The 23,625-nt window shown below is 37.4% G+C and overlaps 1 protein-coding gene across 1 annotated transcript; it reads left to right on the forward strand.

The window, feature by feature from the left end:
- LOC114538198 (ubiquitin carboxyl-terminal hydrolase 32-like) lies at window positions 1-23,619 on the forward strand. Its single transcript, XM_028559349.1, is given in 37 exon segments — window positions 1-236; window positions 340-467; window positions 1,890-1,995; window positions 2,684-2,802; window positions 4,615-4,774; window positions 5,370-5,501; window positions 6,029-6,136; window positions 6,359-6,474; window positions 7,667-7,738; window positions 8,215-8,298; window positions 9,129-9,190; window positions 9,556-9,667; window positions 10,308-10,556; window positions 10,992-11,132; window positions 11,612-11,854; window positions 11,977-12,048; window positions 12,387-12,474; window positions 12,702-12,782; window positions 13,546-13,675; window positions 14,235-14,340; window positions 14,428-14,484; window positions 15,070-15,116; window positions 15,251-15,320; window positions 16,044-16,103; window positions 16,676-16,790; window positions 17,119-17,181; window positions 17,184-17,269; window positions 17,483-18,139; window positions 18,436-18,614; window positions 18,964-19,038; window positions 19,238-19,358; window positions 20,095-20,213; window positions 20,706-20,778; window positions 21,228-21,470; window positions 21,624-22,139; window positions 22,651-22,743; window positions 23,224-23,619. Coding segments are annotated over 37 exon segments (5,112 nt in total). The 5' UTR covers window positions 1-178; the 3' UTR covers window positions 23,395-23,619.
- Window positions 23,620-23,625: the final 6 nt, after the last annotated feature.

Below are 23,625 nucleotides of genomic sequence, written 5' to 3' on the forward strand. Positions count from 1 at the left end.
GTTGACGAGCAACGACTAGCGTATGATGAACTCACATGACGTTGAAAGTTATTATAGTGAGTTATAATATGTCGAAGCAAATTGTGTATAAAAACATTCAAATGAAAACTATGAACGTTTCTTAAGACTATTCTAACGTTTTAAACAAAAATGACGTGAATTTGGGTTGATTTTAACAATGGGTCAAAGGGAATCTAAGATTAGCTTTTTCTCGTACGAAGAAGTACAAAGACGAGGTATAGACGTACAGAGATTATTAACAGTTGTACATTATTCAAACTGTATTCCTTTAAATATTGTTATGTATTGACCGGTAGTTTTCAAAATATCCACCCTTAGTGAATGAAGACGAACTGAAACGGTTACGGCTAGCGTTCAAACGGATCGCTGGTGCTAGTGGTGCTATGGGAAAATCGTTGTTTCTGCGTGAAGTTCTGGGTGAAAGTGTTCCAGCCAAGTTAGCAGAAGTAAGGCTTTAAAAATTTATTTTTATTTTCATATCAATTTTTGTGACTGTGCGGAGATGGGTGCTACAATCAGGTCTTTATTCTTTGTCAATACAGAATTTTTGATGTCATGATAAACTTTTATTCAAATATTTACACGTTTTGGTTTTTGATAAACACTAAATAATCATACAGGAATATATTTGTACTTGGAGATGACCTTTGTATATAAACAGCTTCATTTAAGGCCTTTGCAAGTAATCTCCCTGTCAGAAAGAGCTAGGCTACAGTTATAGAAAAAAAATTGTTCGAAACTTTGTAGTTGGCAGAAATTATCCAAAATTCTTCAATGATGCTGGAATTATGAGAAAATATTTTCTCTGAGATCAGAGTCATAGGACTGGGATCATGCTGGGATCATGCTATACCCTGCAGTTAGGGTGTGATCTTGAACAAAATGCTGAGTGCCTTTGTTTATAATTGCTTTAGCAGCATTGTTTATAGCTTTGGTAGCTGCAAAACCCACATAGTAGCCACTAGACCTTAGCTATCTGCCTATCTCTGAGAACCAGCCCTCATAAACACAAGGTTGAGGGGTGTTAGAATGAATGCAAGCAAGTTGCAGTAGTATAGTAAGAAATAAGATAAAAAAAAGTTCAATATGGCACACATATTACTGAGCTATTTTGTAAACATAGGTAAATGTGCTTTAACATGTCAACTGTCAAATGTCATTTAGAAGAACATCTGCTCGTGGACATTTTAAACCAAGATGTTGCAGAGTTGTACTTGTGTAGACATAATTCGCTGCCATTTTTTGAACATGGTTATATTCTAAATACATTACACCAATTCTGCAAGAAATATGACCCGTGCTTTATAAATGCATGACTGTATATATGTTTTTGATGAAAAAGTTACTGGGAAAGAGTTACTGTTTATTCTACCACATGCAGGGAACTGTTTTCAAATTGCAATGGCTATTAACATTCATTCTTTTTTTGTTCATGGTTAGTCATGTGTGAACTGGATGTTGTATTAGTCTGATTATACTCTTGCTGTTGATAGAATTGAGATTCCATAAGCTTGGAATCATTCCATAAGTTTTAGTTTTGCAGTTTTTGTTCCAACATAACAGGGAATCCTCTAATTGTTTTTATAACTGTACATGTATATATGTTTAGATGTGCACAGCCTTATCACATCATGAACTTAGTCTTACCTAGATTCTCAAAATCAAACCTCTTATAAAACATTTACAAGTTTATAAAGCCCACTCTTACATGCATTAATGCGTCATCCAATAGGAGTAACAATTTTCCATGCAAAATGCTGTTGATTGTTCTTGTAACAGACAGAGACAGAGACAATCACTGCATTCATATAACTTTCTAAATTCATATTAAAGCTGCCATAATTATTGATTATGTGTCTTTTTTCCAGCAAATGTATTTTGCCTTCGGAGGGAACAGTAAAGGTATTGGTTTCAAGGACCTTCTCTGTGGTCTTGCATTATTAACTCGAGGTTCCTTAATGGACAAATTACGATGTAAGTGAAAACATATATTTTTTACTCTGGTTTATGATATGTTTTCAACTAGGAAAGTATGATTTTCTGTGAAATTAGTTTATCCTAATGGTTGACTCTTGGTTGAGCAAATTGACCCAATCAATGGGCTACAAGTGTATTGATTATATACCACTTGACAAAGTTTGGTGTTCGCAGCATTTCATTGGCGAGAGCGAATCATGCAAGAGTGATGAAATCTTGATGTTGCCTGCGCAACCCCCTGCAGAGTGAGATAACCTGTTATCTCATTGGAAATAACAACTTTAATCACCTGGACATGCGACCTTTAGACTGTTTATCCATTTGAAATGATGTCTTTTATGAAAAGATATTTTGTTGTTCACCTTGACAAGTGGTTTATAATAAAGAACTTTTTTACTGAGAACTCAGAAAACATTATGTTTTGTGGACCCTCGACCATCGAGCTCGGCTTCACCTCGTGAAATATCGACAGGTTTTGGGTCCACAAAACATAATGTTTCCTTCGTTCGCTGTTTAAATAAGTGTTAATTATCTGTTAAACTAAGTTGAAAACTAGGTTAGTCAGCATTACTTTTTCTTTAATTTTTTCCATTTGATCATGCCAACAAGAACATGTAAATTGAACTGAAAACCCCATGTGCAGTACAGCAGACCAAGAAAGATTGTAATTCATATTTCTTTCTAGTCATATTTGAGATCTATTCAAGTGATGGTAATCATGTGTCTCAGGATGATATGGAAAGTCTTCTCCTTGTATCTGAAGGAGGCAGAGTACCTGATTCAATCAGACAGCTTTTTGCTTTAGTAAGTTGCATCTTTAAACTACGAAGATTTGAAGATTTTCACAGCTATTATAAACACATGCAGTCATTTCTGCCAGAAGGTCACATCGCACACAGATACTTTTCACTAATAACTTAAGTTTAAGTCATTATAGAAAAAGAAAAGGTGTACAAGTTTTGTTTTCCCTACAAGGGAAAGGGTATAACTGCCCTGTTGCCCCTCTCCCCTCTGTGTATGCCCCTCTCTCTGTGTATGCCCCTCTCCCCTCTGTGTATGCCCCTCTCTCTGTGTATGCCCCTCTCCCCTCTGTGTATGCCAGTTTAGGGTCAAACAAGATGTCTTAAAACAACTGTTGTTAATGTACTTTCCTGACAACCTTCACCATTATATGATTAACAATTATTGAACGAGGTTCAAGAGGTTTAATCAACTCAGCATTCGCTTTGGTTGAAAGCGACATATTAAGGCTTGATAATTCCGGCTTCACATATGACACCCTAATTCAATAATTGTTTATTAATTACTCATTCAAAATAATGAACATTCCAACTTTATATTCACTCGTATTTGTGTATTGTTTCACATTCCTGCTCCTTGGGTTTTCGACGTCGTAACGTGACATACGACGACATTTTTCGTCTGGGTTATAGACTTATAGTTATGACTTAATACCGTGCATGAAAAATGTCGCGTCCCACGTTATGACGTCACTCGTTGGAAACGACGATTTTAAACATTATTATGATATTAGCCAATCAGTGGCTGCGATTTCTTTTGAATAGAAAATAAATTATTATAGTTTGCGCGTGTTAGTTTAATACTTTTCTTTAAAAAGTTGTGAGCAAATGAGAAAAAACACACAAAACATGATTTTACAAAGATTGACAGAGGAATGAGGAAGAGGAATGCAGCTATATTGGCCTCGTTACCTCCACTCGATTAAGACTATTACGTCATTCAAGCGAATGTCTCTCGTTCAATGTGCGGCTTTCGTTATATAGTCGTATTGAGCAGCTAATCTAATATTGCATTACTACAGCTACGTCCATTTAACAATTATGCCACGAGCTCTCTGCTATCAGCTCGAGTCGTATATGAGTTGATAGGCAACGAGACGACGTAGAGTATTCGTTGGCTCACAGCCATATATCACGAGAGCAAGTGGGTTAATTCTAGCCAGCTTTATGATAATAAAAATGAGCAAATTCTATTATTTATAATATAGCTACACATTGTAAAGAGCTGTCGCGTAATCTGTATGATTAGGAAGATTTAGCACGAGGACGTGAACGTCAAATACGACGTGAAAATGGCGAGTAAATGGCGTGGCATGTCCATATTTGGGCGCATCACGCCATTTATTCGCCATTTTCACGTCGTATTTGACGTTCACGTCCTCATGGTAAATCTGCTTATTGTCTGAGCCACTTACTGTATATTAGCTCATATACAGTAAGTTGTGAAAACAGCCATTAGTACAGTGATATATGCCTGAGATAATGGTCTGCCAAATGCAGCCTCGTACCAGGCGCTTTAATAGTAAAAATAACATTGCATTCAGTTATTGTATACCGATGAGCTGAAAAAGGCGAGCGCGCGGGGGTGCTTGGGGTCGTAAGAAATCCGTCTTGCGAACTGAAGATATAAGAACCCTCCCTCCCGAATTATCGTTCTAGTTTCACTCTACGAAGATCATTAATATAACTCGAAATAAATCGTTGCCTTGAATTTATAGCGTATTGGGGAAGAACAAGCCAGCAACCACCCCCCGTTTCCCCCGCTAAGATTTGTTCATAGCATTGTTTTAATAAATGTTTTACATATATTCCTTAGAGTGAGAAAATAACCTCCCAAGATTTTTGCGATTGGTTGAGAAGACATCCTGATTCCATCACACTGTCAAAATGGTTGATTAAACAAGGCAATGGTTTACAATTGACAGACTATGGAGAAACACCCACGTTTTATCAAACACTTGCTAACTTTACTGGCTGTAAGTAACTTCGAAATTATTAGTCTTTTCCCACATTTGTGTCAGTATAGCATCTGTGCGCTTTTGCGTTCTATAATGCATAAACCCTAAAGCTTTCTCTTATCTCCCTGGGCCTAAACTGCAGTCTCAGAGTGACAGCGTAGCTATACAGGATGCTGTCTCGGAGGGTGTTTTAAGCCCTGTTTTCACTACATTTAAATTTTCGGGACGGTACGGCTAAAATGCATGGCATTGTTCTCGGCCGTTGTATTGGCAGCACGGATAAAATTAGTTAGGGGTATAGCAATGTCCGATATATAGTCAAGCTTTTGTCCGGTCAATAGCCAATACTAATTAACCCGACAATTTCCGTCGCTCGGCCGTTATTTCGAGACGCTTTTATAACTAAAATATGAATTGCTGCATGTTCTGTTGATTGTTGTTCGATTGTCGCGAATGGAAGAGAAGCGCCCTGAATTTTTCTGAAAGTCTGCCTGCCATTAAAGGGAAAGGTCGCACGATTGCAGACAAAGAATCTTAGGATATTTGGGCTACTCTTATTTTATTACAACATGATATTTGATATGAATTTATTTAATTCCTGCATCCAATGTAGTGCAAGAGTTGGACATCATTGAATTGGAGAAAAGATATTGGTATTTAAAGTCTGGAACAAAAACTGGAAAGTTTGATTTGGAAACCTTCATACCACTCGTGTCATCTTGTGTTTCTGACTCTCTTGCCAAGGGTATGTGGATATCTCGTTCTCTTTCATTGTTTTATTTTAGGGAAGAAAGACCGTTTCAGACTTCGAACTTTTCATGTGCCGAACCTATTGGTTTTGTACAAAGTAACCCATTATCTGGCGCCAAAGTTTCAAGTGATGTTTTAAAAATAGCGAATTCCAGAGGATAAAACTGTCTTAGAATTCGAGATATGACAATTCGAAATTTCGCATTGTCGCTGATTAAAATGCTGATTATAAATAAATATAAATAATATGCGCTGATTCGCGCATACTCAAACTCGTTCAGTGGGAGATTTTAATTTTCTCATAACGTTTTTACTGCGGTGTCACCACTCAAATAAGAGCTTGATTTTCAGTGTTTTACCTTAAATATTTCCATTGATTAAGAAAACTTTCTCATTGTTTAGTGATATCATTTATATGACACACTCATCGAGTGTTAGTGAGCTTTTAACAGACATGCAGGGAATGTTATGCCTACAGGGACTATTAGTTTGTGCATAATTTGAAAATTCTCTTTTGCGTAGCTCTCTTTAATGCTTTTGATGAAAATGAAGATGGTCATATTGACTTCCGCGAGATTGCGTGTGGAATTTCAACATGTTGCCGAGGGCCAGTTGCTGAAAGATTTGCCTGTAAGTCAAGGCTGTAACAAGCCTTTTACATTCCTTAGTATCTGAAATTAGTCCTTAATTTGACATATATTATTCATTTCAATATATGGAAATCTCTTTTCTTGCTATTTTCTGAAATGAATAAATATTGATGATAAAAAATCTTAAGTTATCAATAATACAACTAACCACCTCACTTTGTATAAAAGCCTTGGCATATATGACTTGATATATTTTATTTAGTTACATTCAAGATCTTTGATATGGATCGGGATGGGCTGCTTTCCGTGGACGAAATTAGAACAATGATTAAAATTATGATTGACCTGAAGTCGGAAAATATTCCTCATTCATCCACGGTAATCTTTTCGAATCACTAGAGAGTTTTAGATTGGCGTGCGTGGGAGACCGCCGACCGCAGTTTCGCCTCAGCGGTTTTCGGTCGCCTTTGTTGCAAATTTCACACTTAGTTTGCGGTCATTTTACATACTTTATGTTAAAATTTCTGAATTGCACTATACAATTAGTTTTGCTCTTAAATTGCTTCCAGTTATCCTGAACGCTTTATAATTTTAAATAATTCATTTAAATCTGTACGTCAAGGCGCCGTCAAAGAGTAATAGATACATTTTTTGTACCCGCTTTCTTTAGTGCGCATGAGCGAAAGGTGACCAAATGCGCATGTTCGGAAGTAGCTGAAATGTTTAAAATGGCTTGGATTTCTTGGTAAACGTCTCCACAAACATTTTCGATTAATTGCAGAATTGTCAATCTCAGGCATTTCTCGGGCGTGCGCACTGAAAAAAAATGGGTACACTAGTTTTAGCTCTGCATCTGGGGCCGGTTGTATGAAAGCCGGATAGCGCTATCCACCGGATAGCGTTTTTTTCAATGGCTTTTAAATCACCTGTTGTTAGGTATAACTTTGATTAAATCTTAGTAGTCCTAAGTCGAGGATCCTCTTTAATAATATTTAGTTCCAAAGCTGAGATTTTATAGCTTTTCATGCATTTTTAGAACGGTTGAAAAAATCACTATCCGGTGTATAGCGCTATCCGGCTTTCATACAACCGGCTCCTGTTATTTACTCTGTTGCGTCATTGAGAGAAAAACGTCATCAGTCTAAAATTCTTTAGTAAATGACGAATCACCCCCCGAGGCAAGTCTCCACCAGTGCGATTTTTTTGCCACACCTGACCTGTAGTAATAGCTTGAGAAACAGTTAAGGCCACACGGTGCAATTTTTCTTGCAACATGCAATGCAATTCTACTTCTAAGAGATGTAAATCAGTGAAGAGTCTTGCAGAAGTAAAGCGCATGAAGTGTAAATAAACACAACAGTTTCGTTGTTCCCAAATATACATCTCTCAAAAGTAGAATTGCATTGCAAGTTGCAAGAAATTTGCACCGTGTAACAGGGCTTTTAATCTTGACCAACCAAAATAAATGTAGGAAATTAACACGTCGTTTATTACACCATTCCATGCTCACAGCTCCAAAGCTTGTGAATTCATTAGAAGTGCACTAACAAACGTTTATTCTCATATGCAGGCTCAAACAGAAACTGAAATCGATGCAGAAATCTTGGTCACAGAAATTTTAAGCGATTTCAACACGGATAAGGTACTTGTTCATTTGACCACCAGGAAGCTTCACATTTCCTTAATTCATATTTTTAGTAAACGTAGGAAGGTGTATTCGCATTATTTTCCTTTGTTCAATAAACTAATTGCGTGTAAACAAGAATTTGATTTCTGCTTATCGCGACAGTACTTTCATAACAGCTTGAAAAGTAACCGTAAAGTTAGTATAAATCGTGAATTTTGGAAATTTGTATTTTTTATTGCCAGCCAAAAAGACCTTTTTCATGTCAAACCTTTGAGCCTAGAATATTACACACGAGATTTGATTGGCTCTGCCAAACTAACGAGCCAATCAAACTTCCTGTAACATCAGGCTTTACGTCATCACGAAAGATTGTAGGTGATTATTTAGATGAAGCTACATGATTTGGGACTTGTGCACATGTTTTGAAACAAGGCTATATAAGAGTTTGAATATTCATCTCTACATGCAACCGCTTGTCTGTGTGATTTCAGGATGGTTTCTTGACGCTAGATGACTACAAGAAATGGGCGACATCTCAAACACTCTCTCGTTTCGTCCTGGATATCTTATTCCAGGCACGTATATTCTTATCGTTTCGATGTATGATATATTCCTAAGAATTTAAAGCTATGATATACATTTATCTTCACTGCCTTGTGCACGTGCTATAGGAACTGTGTTGTTTGATTACAGCGACAATATATATTTACTAAAGTTCTGCCACTGAGCTGGTCAGTTGGCAGGATCGAAATCTAGCCGCCTGTATTCTAAAAGCTCACCCACATGCATTAAACTCATTGAGTGGGAGATCTTAATCACGTTATAGCGATTCGTTTGCGGTATTTTCACTCGAATATAAGAGCTTGATTTGCGATGTTTTACCTTAAATCTTTCCATCGATTAAGAAAGGACTATCACATTAATAAGTGATAACACAATTTCTATGCCCCACTTATACTTAGGCCCGCTTTCCACTAGGCGAATTTATTCGCGCGAACAGATAAAAAGTAGGGACTTCTCTCCATTCTACTTTTTCGCGGCGAATTTTTTCGCAAAGCAATCACATCACTGGATTTCAGATGTCGCTGCTTCGCGTCGCGCGAATAAATTCGCCTAGTGGAAAACGGGCTTTAATGAGTGCGAGTGAGCTTTCTGAATACAGCTATCCGCGGAAATTGGTAAGACTTTCCGCAATTCTCAATACATAGGCTTCAAACTTGGTAAGAAAAAGGTTTAAAAAATACTCAACAAAATATGCCTTGCACTAAAGATTGAAGCTTGTATACGGCAAAAACGAATGATGTGAATTAATATATATAATGGTTGTAATTTTTTGTCGTAACCGTTCCTAGAATGATCCTAGAAGTCCTAGAAGTCCGAATGATCGTATATCCATTTACTTTAGATATGTCATGTAGTATTTGGCTTACGACCAGCAACACGAAAGGACGAATATCAAGTGATATGGTAATAAAAAAGTAGTTACAAAATCGATTGATCGCATAGCGCGAGGATAACGTAATTGGGGGGAGGTGTATATTTATATATTCATGTTTAAACAAGCGTAAAAACAATCGCTATCAAAAGAAATCAGTCGGAGATCAGACAATTAAATGAATATACATCCACCTCCCCCCCCCCCCGAATAAGCTTCAAGCGACGGCTCTGGTTGATTTGTTAACCACAAGTATGGTTTTGAAGTTGAATTTGCTTCAATGCAACAACGTTGCGAGGCAAGTTGGATGAATAGTTGCATCGTGTAACAGGGCTTTTAGGTCAGCATTGGATGACTGCCAGAAGCTATAATAAATGATGAACTTCATTTTCTTAAGGGGTTGGTTGGATCGGGAAAATTTTCGAGGTTTACGACCTGGTACCACCTGGTATATCGTCGCCATGGACTGGTGGAAAAGATGGAAGGAGTTCATTGGGAAGCAGAAATCGGTATGAATTGACATTCTTTCAAATTCAACCTTAGAAAAAGGTCGCAAATTTCTCATACATGTCCCAAAGACCCCATCTACAATTTCTTTCAGGCAAAGTCGATCAGAATGCGTATATTTTTAGTTTTATTCATGTGAAATTGTGAATAGCGAATAGTGTACCTTTTTTCCGGAGGTAGCCTAAATTTATGCTTTCTGATTGGGTTACTAAAATGTGAACAAATTTGCTGATTGGTCTAAAACAAAATTCCTCCTTGTTCCCACCTAACCGTTTGCCAGATAATTTACTGGATGTGTTCTCATCCTATGGTTGTATTTTCATTCAAGTGACATTTACGAACAGTTTTGTTCTTCTTGTTACATTTGGAATTACGAATTTAAGGGCGTATTTGCTGTTATGCTTTCATTTCGATTAGGTTTGGATTACAGTTAAAGTTATTGAGCGTGTATGGTACTAATAGCTAGGATTAAAATTTGGACGTAATTCCATAATTCGACCCAGGTCAAGGTTAATTTGATGCGTGTAAATTTATTTAATGTGTGTTTCTCTCTCCAAGACAAATATATATATATTTTTGTTAAAAGCGTTTAGCTTCAGCAGAGTTGGGTTGAGATGAGAAATAACAATGTTTTGATTTTAGACTGTGGCCCGTAGTTTATCCACTAGTGCACTTGAAAAGAATGGGGTAAGTCCGCTGTCCAGTACACCCTCATCAACTACGAGTCAAGCGTGGGATAAAATGGAGAGCTCTCAGCGTAAAGGGATGGTTGGTAGGAGGTTATCACAACCACAGCGCTCTGTTGCACCATTGGTTGACGTAAATGGGGTTAACATTACGAAGCCTGGTACCATAGATAACTCATGGCTGGTTGAATCAGACTTTCGCAAGGTTCGTGCAGAGATTTTTAGCAAAAAAGTGCAGCAAAAAAGGCTCAGACGATTGAAAACATTTTGGACAGATTCACGTTCCTTTTTTAAACCATAAATATAAATCTTTTACTTGACTTCGCGTCAGTAAAACTTCTCAATACTTTGGCTTTAAACTTAAAAGATTTTATTATGTCTTGCATGAAAGACTTGAAACTTGCACACGGCAAAAACGAATTGAACTTTTTAAAGTTATTGAATAGTTTTCTCTCTGATAGCGATACAACAATGCACAATTTGGGTAACAATGATTAGATTATTATTAAAACTGCATAAACACCATGCATTTTCTGCTGTGTTGTTTTACTGAGGATTTGCTTTGGCTGTTTTTAAAAAACATGAACATAATAGTGACCTTTTTAACGAATTAATTATTTAGATTTTTCTAATTGAACAGATTCAATCGCTGACAGCTGACGGTGGTAAATTGAAATGTTCCGTGCCATTGGTCCGAGGAAGAGATTTTGAAATTGTTCCTGAATCTGTTTGGAAGGCCCTCGTTCAATGGTACACAGGCTCACCAGCCTTACCAAGAAATGTGAGTAATTTACTTTGAACCTAGTTTTATATTAATGACACTTCGAATTCACTGGTCGTATAACATTTGAAAACCTCGCTCCTTGATTCAAAAACCTCGATTTAAAAACCTCGATCCTCGATTTAAGAACCTCGATCCTCGATTCAAAAACCTCGATTTAAAAACCTCGATTTAAAAACCTCGTTCCTCGATTCAAAAACCTCCCTCCTTGATTCAAAAACCTCGCTCCTTGATTCAAAAACCTAGTATTTAACAATTATTTGCTGAAGACGAGGTAAGTATCACCGAGTAAATACCAAGACGAAGGCGAGGCTTTTATTTACTGATATTCACTTTCCCGATCAGTGTGGCCTAGACCTCTGGACTGCAAATTTTTTCCATTTTCAGTTTCGTCATGTGAATTTATTTTCTTTTTACACCCTGTGTAAAGCCTTAGACCTTATTATTATAATTATTATTCATGTTTGTTGATTTTGTAGGTTATCGTTTCAAACGATGGTGATCCCTCGCCGGTTTTAGAGCTTTTCCCCAGACTTCTTCTTCTTTATCGCCATGTTCAACCAGCAGCTAAAAACAGCTTTACGTCATGGTCAGGCGTAGGATTTGCTCTGAGTGGCCTAAATTTTGGCACGTCCTCTGCTGGGGCTGTTCCTCAGATGATCACACCGAAACGACAGCTTAGTTACACCGCCGTCTTCAGCAGAATGAACACCTTGCAACAGGTGCGTTACTCGCCTTTATGAGTTTTTAACAATCATCTATTTAACTTCAACTTATGCTAAGCTTGATCTCTGTGAAAATGTCTGCGGCTTTATTTTAACCTCGCCATTCTTGTATTTTCCAGCTGTTTGATTTTCTTTGTCAAAGACTTCGACTGAGGCAAGAAGATGTTCGGCTTTGGAACATGGCTGATGAGGTAAGACGTTGTTTAGTTTATTGGTCAATGACATGCATGAATCTTAAAATTGTATTTTGTGGAAATTTGTGAGGTTTTTGTCAATTAACACTGTATTAAAAAGCCCCAAGACGACGAATGACTCTACTTATTAGTAGAGTAATGCAGGAATGATACCTAACCCGCTCATCAACAAGTTTGACTGCATAAATTTAGCCGATTTCACTTGGTAAAAATGATCAGAAGTAGAGCTGCCGCTTCGTGAAGTCAGCAAATCTTGTTTTCAATTCTAAAATCAATTTCAAAACTGCGTAATAAACATTGTGTAAATGATTAAATTGACTCTCGTTTAATTTCAGAGCAACCTTCAGCTCCTGGACGAAGACCAGTTTCCTCAGACACTAGAGGCATTAGGAATTGTCGATCAACATCCTATACTTATTGAAAGTAAGTTGACAGGGTAGAGTATGTGAACTGGGAATTGCAATGGCGTAACAAGCAGACCGTTTGCTAAAATGTATTAATATAATTTGACTTCGTGTTTTTCACACATCTCACAAGCTCGTGTGTAAGGATGTACTTGGTGTAGGGAGGGTAATAGTGTTCTTCGTGAGCTATAGTTAAAAGTTCGACCTCGTCTAACTAAGCTAAAATCCTTGTTCTAATTTATGTAGTTCGTAATCGTGATATGAGTTGGCCTGAGGAAATGACGTCATTGGCGTTAAATAAAGCAATTCAGGACAAACGACCGCATGGTGAGTGAATCGCCTCTAACACAATTCAAAATGTGAACGCGAGGTTTCAATAAGTCAATTGTTTTTGCTGTAGAAAGCTCGCTGTTTTTGCTGTAGAACCGCCTTAACATCACCGTCATTTGATAATTTGCGGTTAAAATTTCGCTAAATTCAGAGTTGCAAAAAGAGTTCAACCTTTCGAGTGTTAACAGTATATATCAATAAATATCAGTGTTAACCATTTCACAAACTTCCCTTATTACTAAACTCAAATCTCAGATATGACTACAGAGTTGCAAAAAGAGTTGAACCTTCCTCCGGCAGGATTTCAAGTTCTGAAAACCTACTTCAAAATGGCGGTACGTCACTGAGTCAAGTTGCAACCAGCATAAAGAAATATTTGGCTTTTTTACATGCATGTGATCAATTAGAGTATTCAAATTTGAACCTTCCTCGCAAACTTCATTCAAAGCAAACATTCCTGCCGGTAGTACCCGCGTACCCGCAGCTTTTTTGCAACTCTGGCTAAATTCGTGTCAACACAAGCTTGATTTTAGTTTCACCGCGTGTTTGAGAATGATCATCCTAGGTATTTTGGCTGTAAAATACAGTTAATTGCAATGACAAGAAATTGGACTCCATAGAGTTGTTCCTAAGCGGAAACCCAAGGTTTTCAATGTCATATGATGTCGTCGTCGCATTCGCGTCCTACATTCTTAAAATCCCTAATTAATATTCTGTTTTCCCTGATATTGTAGATAGCATTCTGTCGTTTTTTGTTTAGGCAGGGGTATGACTGGCTTAAGTAATCTTGGAAATACGTGTTTCATGAATTCAGCAATCCAGTGTATGAGTAATACAGTACCGCTGACCAACTATTTCACGGATCGCTATCACCTTTACGAATTGAATAAGTAAGTCCCAAGAGCGATGGTATTTACATTTGAGATAAGAAACGTCTCTCGCTCCGTAGTCGAGTTAAGAAATACCTTCGTATACCTGAGTTAGGAGAAACTACTCTTAGCGCTGAGTTGAGAAATTGCTCCTAACAAATGTTTTTCTGCAGCTAAAGAGCTGAGAAATTTTTACGTACAGTCGAGCTAAGGACCTTTTCCCCACGTTCGAGTTTTTAAGAAACTGCCTCCCAACTTGATTTGAAAAACCGTTTACCAGATTTGAATTAAAAAACTTTTTCCCACATTCAAGTTAAGAAACCATTTCTGTTTCCCACATTCTAATTAATAATCTGTTCCTCATATTCTAAATAATAATCTGTTCCTCATATTCGAGTTAAAAAGTGTTTCTCACACTCGGGTTAAGAAACCGTTTCTCGTTCGAGTTTAGGAAGTGTTTCTTACAGTTTAATTGAGAAACTGTCGGCTTCTTACAGCTGAGTTAAGAAACTAGATATTGCTACTTCAAGAAGTTCTTTTTTGTGTTTGGTTTTACTGAAAATGTGATATTCTCTTGAAGAACAAACCCACTTGGCATGAAAGGTAATATAGCCAAACGATATGGAGAGGTGGTACAAGATCTGTGGAGCACCAGTTATAGATCAATTGCACCCTTAAGATTAAGGGTAAGTACGCTGGTGCACAATCTAGTGAAATGAACTGGGAGTATTCTCGACTAACTCTTTCTTCGCTGTTTGTTGTTACCCTTTTAGTGGACGATTGGCCGGTATGCGCCTCGTTTTAACGGTTTTCAACAACAAGATTCTCAGGTGAAGTAACACTCATTTAATTGTAGGAACGCAGTAATTGGGTGCAGGCAGAATAGAATTTAAGACCAGTTCAACGTCTAAGACAAGTGAAACGTGATTTTTATGTGCTAAATTCATCAGCAATAACAATGAGGCATTTCAACTGATTGTATATTAGCATCAAATGTGGTATGACAACTGCCTAAATAGACAAAACACTACTCGACGTTTCGACCTGAGGGCCTTCGTCAGAAGAGTTAGTGAGGAGAGTTCATCCACTAACTCTCCTGCCGAAGGCCCTCAGGTCGAAACGTCGAGAATTGCTTTGTCTATTTAGGCAGTTGTTATACCACATTTGATGCTAAGTTGTTTGAAGACGCTGCCACGCTGCTCCTTGGTTGTTTTGTTGGTTGGTTGGTTTGGTTGTATATTATTTTGATATGTTTTGTTAAGACAAAGTCGCTGTCTTTCAAATATAACAGCGAAGAATATTTTTAGTATTGACACTGTTTTGAAGAAGGTCTTTTATTTTCACTGAATGAATTCGATTTAGTGTTCGTATTTAAAGGCGTGATCTTTAAGACGTCTTTCTCTGATTTGGTATAGGAATTCTTGGCATTTCTACTTGATGGTTTGCATGAAGATCTTAACAGGTAAACTTTATTTCGATGGTGCTGCCCTGAGCATGGCCAACCTGTCAAGTTATGAAAAATCAGCTTAACACACACAATTATCAGACTGAGAGGAAAATTTTTAAGGTTCCTATGTTTTAATTTTTTGTTATTAGAGTTCATAGCAAGCCTTATGTTGAATTGAAAGATAGTGATGGCCGACCTGATAAAGAGGTTGCAAAGGAGGTGTGTTTTAATATGCTTCACGGAGAATTTCATTTTATCTTTAGCACAATTCTCAGGGTTTAATAACCTTTCAAACTATCCTTATTATAATTGAAATGTAGAACGTTCTCTGGTTGAAATATTTCAACCAGAGAACGTTCTATATTTCAATTAATATTTCAACCAGAGAACGTTCTATATTTCAATTATGTTTAATATTTCAATTATGTTTCTATCCTTATTATCACGATGATCCTGGGGGTAATTGCTACAGTGTTGTATTACTGTTCGTGTTCCCACGCGTGGCAACCCGCGCGCAACTGAGGCGAGACAGTCGGCAATTTTTAAATGGAGCAACTGAGTAAAAATCGTATGCTTATACCACAAGAGAAAAGCTAAAAATATTTAGAGGCCTTTTTTTAGTCTATAATAGACTTAATATGGTATACCTCCGTGTATTATTACCCCCATCATGTGTTATTACGTCGAATTTCATGACGTCAAACGCGGAAAGTATAATGTTACACGAAGTTTGATTGGCTCGATAGTTTTGTGGAGCCAATCAAATTTCGTGTAACATCACACTTTTCGCGTTTGACGTCATTATAAGAAACGTCTATTCGACAGTTACTAAGCCTGAATATAACCTAAATAACTAATGCAGATGAAGGGAGATCCATCAAGGAGCATGATTCTGTGGCCTGCAATGCACATTTACCATATTTTATCTCATTTTACATTCAGGCGTGGGATAATCACCTTAAAAGAAATAAATCGATCGTCGTGGATTTATTCCAAGGCCAGGTACTTTTTCCAACTGGCAACACAATTCCTACATCACAAGATCTGCGTTTACACTTGCAATCTGTGACTTTCGTCTTTGATAGATGTGAACGACTAATTAGTTACGAACGCTCTGATTGCATAAGAACTCGTATTCAAAATCCGTAAATAATTTTCTGATTCACAATTATAAATAGGAAAAAATCGCAGAAAAAATTGCAAGTGTAAACGGACCTATTTAGATTGAGACTGCGTGATACGGGCAACGTAATTCCATAAAAGTTTGCAATTTAACGCTTGGAAGCTGCTTTAGCTGGGGCCGGTTGTATCAAGCCCGTTTAGCTTATACGGTGGATAAGTTTAAAATAGAAAGCAAGTCTGCCGTTTTATTCAACAAACGAACTAAATGTTTTTGACGTTAATACAAAGATACTGTTTACAACTACATATTCAGTGCATAATATTCAAGTTGACTCATTCAAGAGAGATGTAGGAGTGTCATTTAATTTTGACTTATTCACCGTTTAAGCTAAACGGGCTTGATACTACCGGCCCCTCATTTCTAACTTATTTTTTCTTGGGTTTTCTTGTAGTTAAAAAGTTGTGTACGATGTTTACAATGCAGTCACATCAGCGTTCGTTTTGATCCATACACCTTCTTGTCCCTGCCGATTCCTATGGATAACTCTATCTATGTCGAATGTATTGGTGAGTGGTTGAAATATATTGAAACATAAGGCCTGTTCACACTTGAAATTTTTGCTGCGATTTTATGTGCGAACGTCTTCTTTTGATAGATGTGAACGAGTGAATTAGTTACTGATGTTCAAATAGGAGCTCGTACACTTCAGAGTACTTGTGACTTATTACTTGTTCACATCTATCAAAAGAAGAACATCGCAAGTGTAAACGGCCTCTTCACATGATCCAATTTTGTTGGAAGCAATTTACTTCTGTTGGTGTGTTTCGTGTGGCAGTCTAGAACACAACGATGCGAATAGAACAAATATAAGATTATTGTCTTCTTTTTTTATAGTTGTCACTCTCGATGGTTCTGTTCCGATTAAATATGGTTTACTGTTAAACACAGACGACAACTACAAGATGTTAAAAAACAGCTGGCGAAACTTTGTTCTTTAACTCCCAGTCAACTTTTAATGGCTGAGCTACTTGGTGCATCTATTAAGGTAAAAAGGAAGCACAAGGTGTCCCCTTAGCGAAACCACTCTATTATTGTTTTATTTTACCATAAACTTTGCTTTTCTTCGCTAAAATATTTTCCGCAAAAATATGTCATTGATCACGGAACTTGTAGCGATCGCTAATATTTTTATAAATTATTCAATCGTGTCGTAAATACACGATTGTTTTAACAAATTTTCTGTGTCTTTTGCATGCAGGGTCAACCTTTGGATAGTCAAAAAGTTCGTTCAAGCCTATCAGGGATCTTGTACGCATTCGAGATTCCTACCCCACCGGTAGTTGTGGAGAATTCGCCTCCGAACATAGCACTTGTATCCTCTGGTGAAGCTTCCGAAAATTTAAGTACAGAGGGTTGCATATCCGGCCATAACGACAACGATGGATGTGACACGAACTCCTCTGACACGAAACGCTCTGAAAGTCACCCTTGTGATACTCGTCGCGCTGAACTCGTACGAAGTCCTAGTCGGAGTAGCAGCGAGAGAAGCTATAGTGGGACGCTAAAACTACCCTGTCTTAGTCGACAAACCTCGGACGACGATGAAGACACTATAGAAGTCGGTTCCGAAGTGTCTAAGAGAAACAACGTAGGATTATTAAAACAATTAAGTCCCAGGTTTATGCGGAAACTCACCGGTAAGAAATCGGCGAACCATTGGAATACGACAGAAGCCGGGAATACGACGGTGGAGTTGTCTTCCTACTCTGGTCAACCGTCTGCCAGTGTTCAATCAACTCCTGGTCACTCGCGAAATACAAGCATTTCATCGGCGAATTCCGGAAATTCAGTGCATACTGGAATACATTTGGCTGGCCAGACTTGCGGATATTTGATAGGACTTCATCGAAAACTGGTAAATACAACAATATATACTAGTTTTGTTTGCGTATACTGCATTAATCCTACGAGTCAGTAAACCAGATGTTCAGCTTTACATTTGGCAACGCTTACGTTTACGGCTTCCGCTATACAGCCACTAGATTGGTCATCGCGGTGCAAAACGCACGTTGTATGCATACGCCACCAGCCCGCGCTGGGCTGATGAAGTGATGAACCTCGGCTCCCACTAAAAAACGCATGTTTATACTTCCAAGAATTTCGGAAGTATTTACGAATACCATTTCAAAAAATACACATGTTTGTTTTTAGATGAGGATGGATGTTTATTTCATAGCACCTCAAAAGAATCGTCCAAGTTTGTTTGGTTGTCCCCTCATCATTCCTTGTATTCCAGGCACTAAGAACAGCGAGTTATATTTAAGTGTTTGGCAGCAAATATCACGGTTCGTTAGTGTCCCATCGCCTGGAGATGAACTATCGTCTAACAGGTATGTTTATACGTCCCACGAGAAAACAGTGGTGGTCTCGCGAGTTTTACTCATGTTTTTAAACCTTTTTCTTTTCCTTCTCCTAACCGCGAGTTTTACTCATGTTTTTAAACCTGTTTCTACTCCTTCTCCTAACCGCGAGTTTTACTCGTGTTTTTAAACCTGTTTCTACTCCTTCTCCTACCGCGAGTTTTACTCGTGTTTTCAAACCTGTTTCTACTCCTTCTCCTAACCGCGAGTTTTACTCGCGTTTTTAAACCTGTTTCTACTCCTTCTTCTATATAATAATGCGTTGTTTATTTGTTTGTATTCTCTATGAATCTTTTCATACACATCATTGTATTCGTAGGCAGAATGGATATCCTTTCGAGTTGAAGGTCGTCACTGAAAGTGGTCTTTCGTGCGCTTTGTGCCCTTGGTTTAAGTAAGTATATTTCAACGAAGGATTAATATAGGATATATTATGTATTTCTTTCCAAAAGTTCTTAGTCTCTCTCATTTGTCATTTCTATCCCCCTTTGAGGACATTCATATGCAAATAAGTTGTGGAAACTCTGCTGCAGTGTGGGTAAATCACCGAAATTGGTTTTCGTCAGTAATATATGCTTTGTGTAAATGTTTAGGTTCTGTCGCGGTTGTACTATAGAATGCAATGATGAACAGTTTAACTGCAATTGTCAATATCTTGCCATTGAGTGGGAGCCCACCACGTTACATTTAAGATATCAGTCATCGCAAGAAAAGGTAAGAATGTAAATACGCTGAATGCATTTCTGAAACAGTCGCTGTTTGTAGCAAATTATATTTAAATCCTCTGATGCCGAATCGATTTCCTTGAAGCGACCAGGGAGCTCTATATATGTATGGTGTAGTAACTTCGCTCATTTGGCTAATGTTCAAGTGAAGCCAAAGATGGCGGAAACTGAAGGAGCTATTGGAGGACACCCCAGACTTCCTACGTGCGCGGCCAAACTGAATTTATGTTTTTTTGGCTATTTTCTGATATTTTTGAGTGGGAAATAGTAGAATTTTTAATTAATGTTAAATGCTGACGCTCTGTGCTATAGGACATTTTTAAGTTTTACTTAAATTTGTCAAGAAAGAAGCAATATCTCAAGAGAAGTGAGTGTGGGTTGTTCACGTTCTTGCAAATAACAGAATACACGCAAAAAATACAAATAAAATGTCACCTTATCTCAGTTTCAAGAGAAAAGATATGTACTAAGCTATCTTATATAAAAATAATAACTTGGAAGGAAATTATCCGAAACATACAATGATCCTGGGTCCATGCTTTCATTGGTCATATCATAGTCTAATGGTGGCTTCAAATTAGTTGAACATATATGCTGAACAGCTTTAAATTGTGTATTTCTGTCTGATGAGTTTGTATATGATAGGTACTTATATCACAGATTGTGACACCAATCGACTCAAAGGTTTCATTTTGAATTCAATTTCGAATTTATAATTCTCTCAGGTGTTCACGGAACACGCAAGTGTCGAGCAAAGTCGTCGTCTTCAGACGGAACCCATCGACCTTTATGAATGTTTTAAAGCGTTCACAAAAGAGGAAGAATTAGGAGAAGATGAATTGTGGTAGGTAGTAATGCATAAGGAAAACTACTGAAGATCTTGTGAATAGAACCATTTCATATATGGGGATAGATTTATCTCAGTTGGCGAGAAAATATTTTTCGAGCAGCCATGGAAATAATTTTTTCTTTCTACTATAACTAGGTTTTGAGTAGTTATCTCGAAAATACAAAGCCAATTCTGCCATTATAGTTAAAAATTAACTGGTCGAAAAAAACGATCAGGTTGATGCAATATTGATAATAATGGGATGAAACAATGTTGTGCTGCCCACATTCTTCAAGGTTGTGATCGACATTGAACAATATTGCTACACCCTGTTCACTTTGTCCACAATATTGTTTAATGTTGTAAGCAATATTGTCAGCACAACATTGCTCCATGCTGTTAAACCGCAGGATCAGAGTTTTTAGCCATGTGCTAACCGGCCCCTAATATCTACCTAATATCTACCTAATATCTACAAATGATTCATTATCTCTTGTATACCTATAGGTATTGTTCCAAATGTAAGAAACATCAATTAGCAAGTAAAAAGTTGGATATCTGGAGCTTACCTCCGATATTGGTATGAATATTCTAACAGAGTCTATAGTCTGATGTTAGATAAACTTCTCAAAATTAACTAGTTTTGGTGTAACGACTTTCTTCGCCCTACCTCATTTTGACAAAGTGTCTCCAAGATGTGTTATTTCTGCTGAATAGTCCAGCCATGTACAAGCATCATCGCATGATTATTATTTGTTTATTATAAGCATTGATAATATAGTAAAAATTTTGAAGCTCTTCATCGAGATCTTTTGGACATAATTTTCAATGCAAACACGGTTGTTTCTTATCCTGCCAAACTTTTTAAGTTGGACACAAATACCTTTCCACTATTTGAAATAACTGTTCTCCTCTCAACCAATGAGCGTCGAGTAATTCTTCAAGCTTATATAATAAGCTATGGAATCGCCCTTGTGAAAATATCTCAAACCATTGTTAACACTATTCTGTATTTTCTCCCACTTCAAGATAATACACTTGAAACGATTTCAATTTATGAACGGACGGTGGGTGAAGTCGAACAAAATCGTAAATTTTCCAATGGAGACATTTGATCCATCGGAATTCGTCGTAAAACGGACAACGACGAGTAATGTGTGCGAGGATAGTACATTTGTAAGAACAGTGAACGTTCAAACAGCAGCCGAAGAAATCTTGGAGCATGGTAAAGAATCTGGATGTCCAGTGGTTCTTGAAACAGATTGCGACAAGGTACGAATTCGTCTCATCATTTATTTTCAATTTCCCACGTGCAGGAACTTTTACTACTGCATGCAAACTATTTCACGAGAGTCCTGTTTTGTTTAAAAAGTTCTTTTGAGAACTCTGAACTCTAAACCATACCTATCTGCGTATTCTCTCTAGAATCATTTAATCTCAGAACGGCAGCACAAAGAATCCAGTGATTCAGGCTTGTCGTCGAATTCTTCGGGTTATTCCAGTAACGAGTCGTGTGTTGTAACCGGGGGTATTCCTGATATCAATGAAGATTCTGACTGCTCATCGCAATCAGCCACGGAGAAATACTCTGAAAGACATTTAAAGGAGGGCAAACATCCTTGCTGTGCAGAAAAACATTCCGTTGATGGAAACTCTGACAAAGTCCGCGCGCTTGATAAAACTTCGAGTGAAACAAGAGGGAAGAACGGTTCGAGTGAAGACTGTAAGAAAGATAATCATTATGACCAGGCACCTGTAAAGACTGATTTCGATGACACGTCCAGTTGTTCATCCTCAAGTAAGACAAGTGATGTCAACTGTGTCGCAATAAATAGTGTAGATACTTTTGACGTGGAATCTTCTGGTATTGCCGAAAAGAACGTGAAAGGCGATAATGAAAACGATACGTCACGAATGTTGTACAATTTATATACCATATCTGTAAGTACATGAACTTTCTTTATATTCCGAATAAGAGCATGCATGGGGCTTGAACAAAAAGATCATCAACCCCTAAAACCTCCAGATTTTTCTGTATTTTTTAACAAAGAGAAACTTAAGTGATATTTTATAGTTTTGTTGATGCAATGTGCAGGATTGGTTAGGGGGTGAGGGAGAATTAAATGATCAAACGGAGTCCTTTGCCGAACACACCCCAAGACATTTGGAAATTGATTGAATACCCTTTACGTAACGTCTTTGAAATCTCATTCTAAGTTGTGAAAGATGCTTGTTTTCGTTTGAAATAGGAGCGTTATCAAATATATAAGGTCATCACCAATTGCACTCCTTAATCAAACGTTGTTCTGTTGAATTCAATGACGAGTTCATCTCCCTCTTGGAATATTTGAAATTTTGGGTTTCTGAAACATTTCCTTTACTTTTTTCTAAAGCTGTGGCCTCTAAAATATTCAAGTTCTCTACCTAAAAATATGTCCAACTATTCTTTTAGAGTCACACAGGCGTGATGGGAGGTGGTCATTATGTTTCTTTTTCGAAAAATCCGAACTCGAAGTGGTATTGTTTTAATGACAGCAGTTGCAAGGTTAGTACACCTAATAAGCAGTTGATTTTAATAGAGACGATAGAATATGTTTGTAAGAGTAGTATCCTTACTGAATTAATAGAATACATGGATGTTGTTCTTTCCCATGGGGTATTTGCATACATGCTATGTTATGATAATAGTGCTCTATAATAGTGTGTTTCTCTAGTAATCCAAATGGAAATCAGTGTAGAAAACCAAAATCTTTAAAGAAGTAAAGGTTTCATTTTGTCCCTTTATTTTTCTACTTTGTTATGTCACCATTTACGTGAACGGTTCTGTTAAATCATTTTTGCTAAACCAGCGTTAATTTAACTTTCAACTAGGGCCAAAACCCAATAATAATGCGTTAAATTTTGGCCGCAAACCTACTTGATTGGTTTTATTGCGAATGGCATAAAAACAATAATTCAGTTCCTGACAACTTGTTGATCTGCGGTACTTATGTTCCAATGACTAATTCGTGTGGATATTTTTCAGGAGACCAGCCCAGATCGGGTCGAAAAGGAATCGCCATATTTGTTATTTTACGAGCGTGTTGGTATGGACCATAAAAACTTTCAACCCGACATTCACGACCGCAATCCAGATTGCTCAAATGACGAGGATGAGATTGATAATGAAATAAAGAAAGCATGTGTACTTCAGTAAATAATTAAATAATGTATTTCGTTCGTGTAATATATGAATGCTTGTTCGATATGAAAGATCGTGTAGAATTACGTGGACCAAGGGTTACTTGAATACATAAATCTTGACGCCAGGATGTTGAACAATTGTAAATGTTGTAAATCGTGTTGATGTTCCGCTCGTGCTGAATTGGTTTGCCCTACCCGCTGATGACAATTCTCTTTGAGAATCTAAATATAACTATTGAAATTT

The sequence above is a fragment of the Dendronephthya gigantea genome, unplaced genomic scaffold, assembly GCF_004324835.1.
Source record: "Dendronephthya gigantea isolate DGI-Jeju-01 unplaced genomic scaffold, DenGig_1.0 000177F, whole genome shotgun sequence".
Taxonomy (NCBI): Eukaryota; Metazoa; Cnidaria; class Anthozoa; order Malacalcyonacea; family Nephtheidae; genus Dendronephthya; species Dendronephthya gigantea.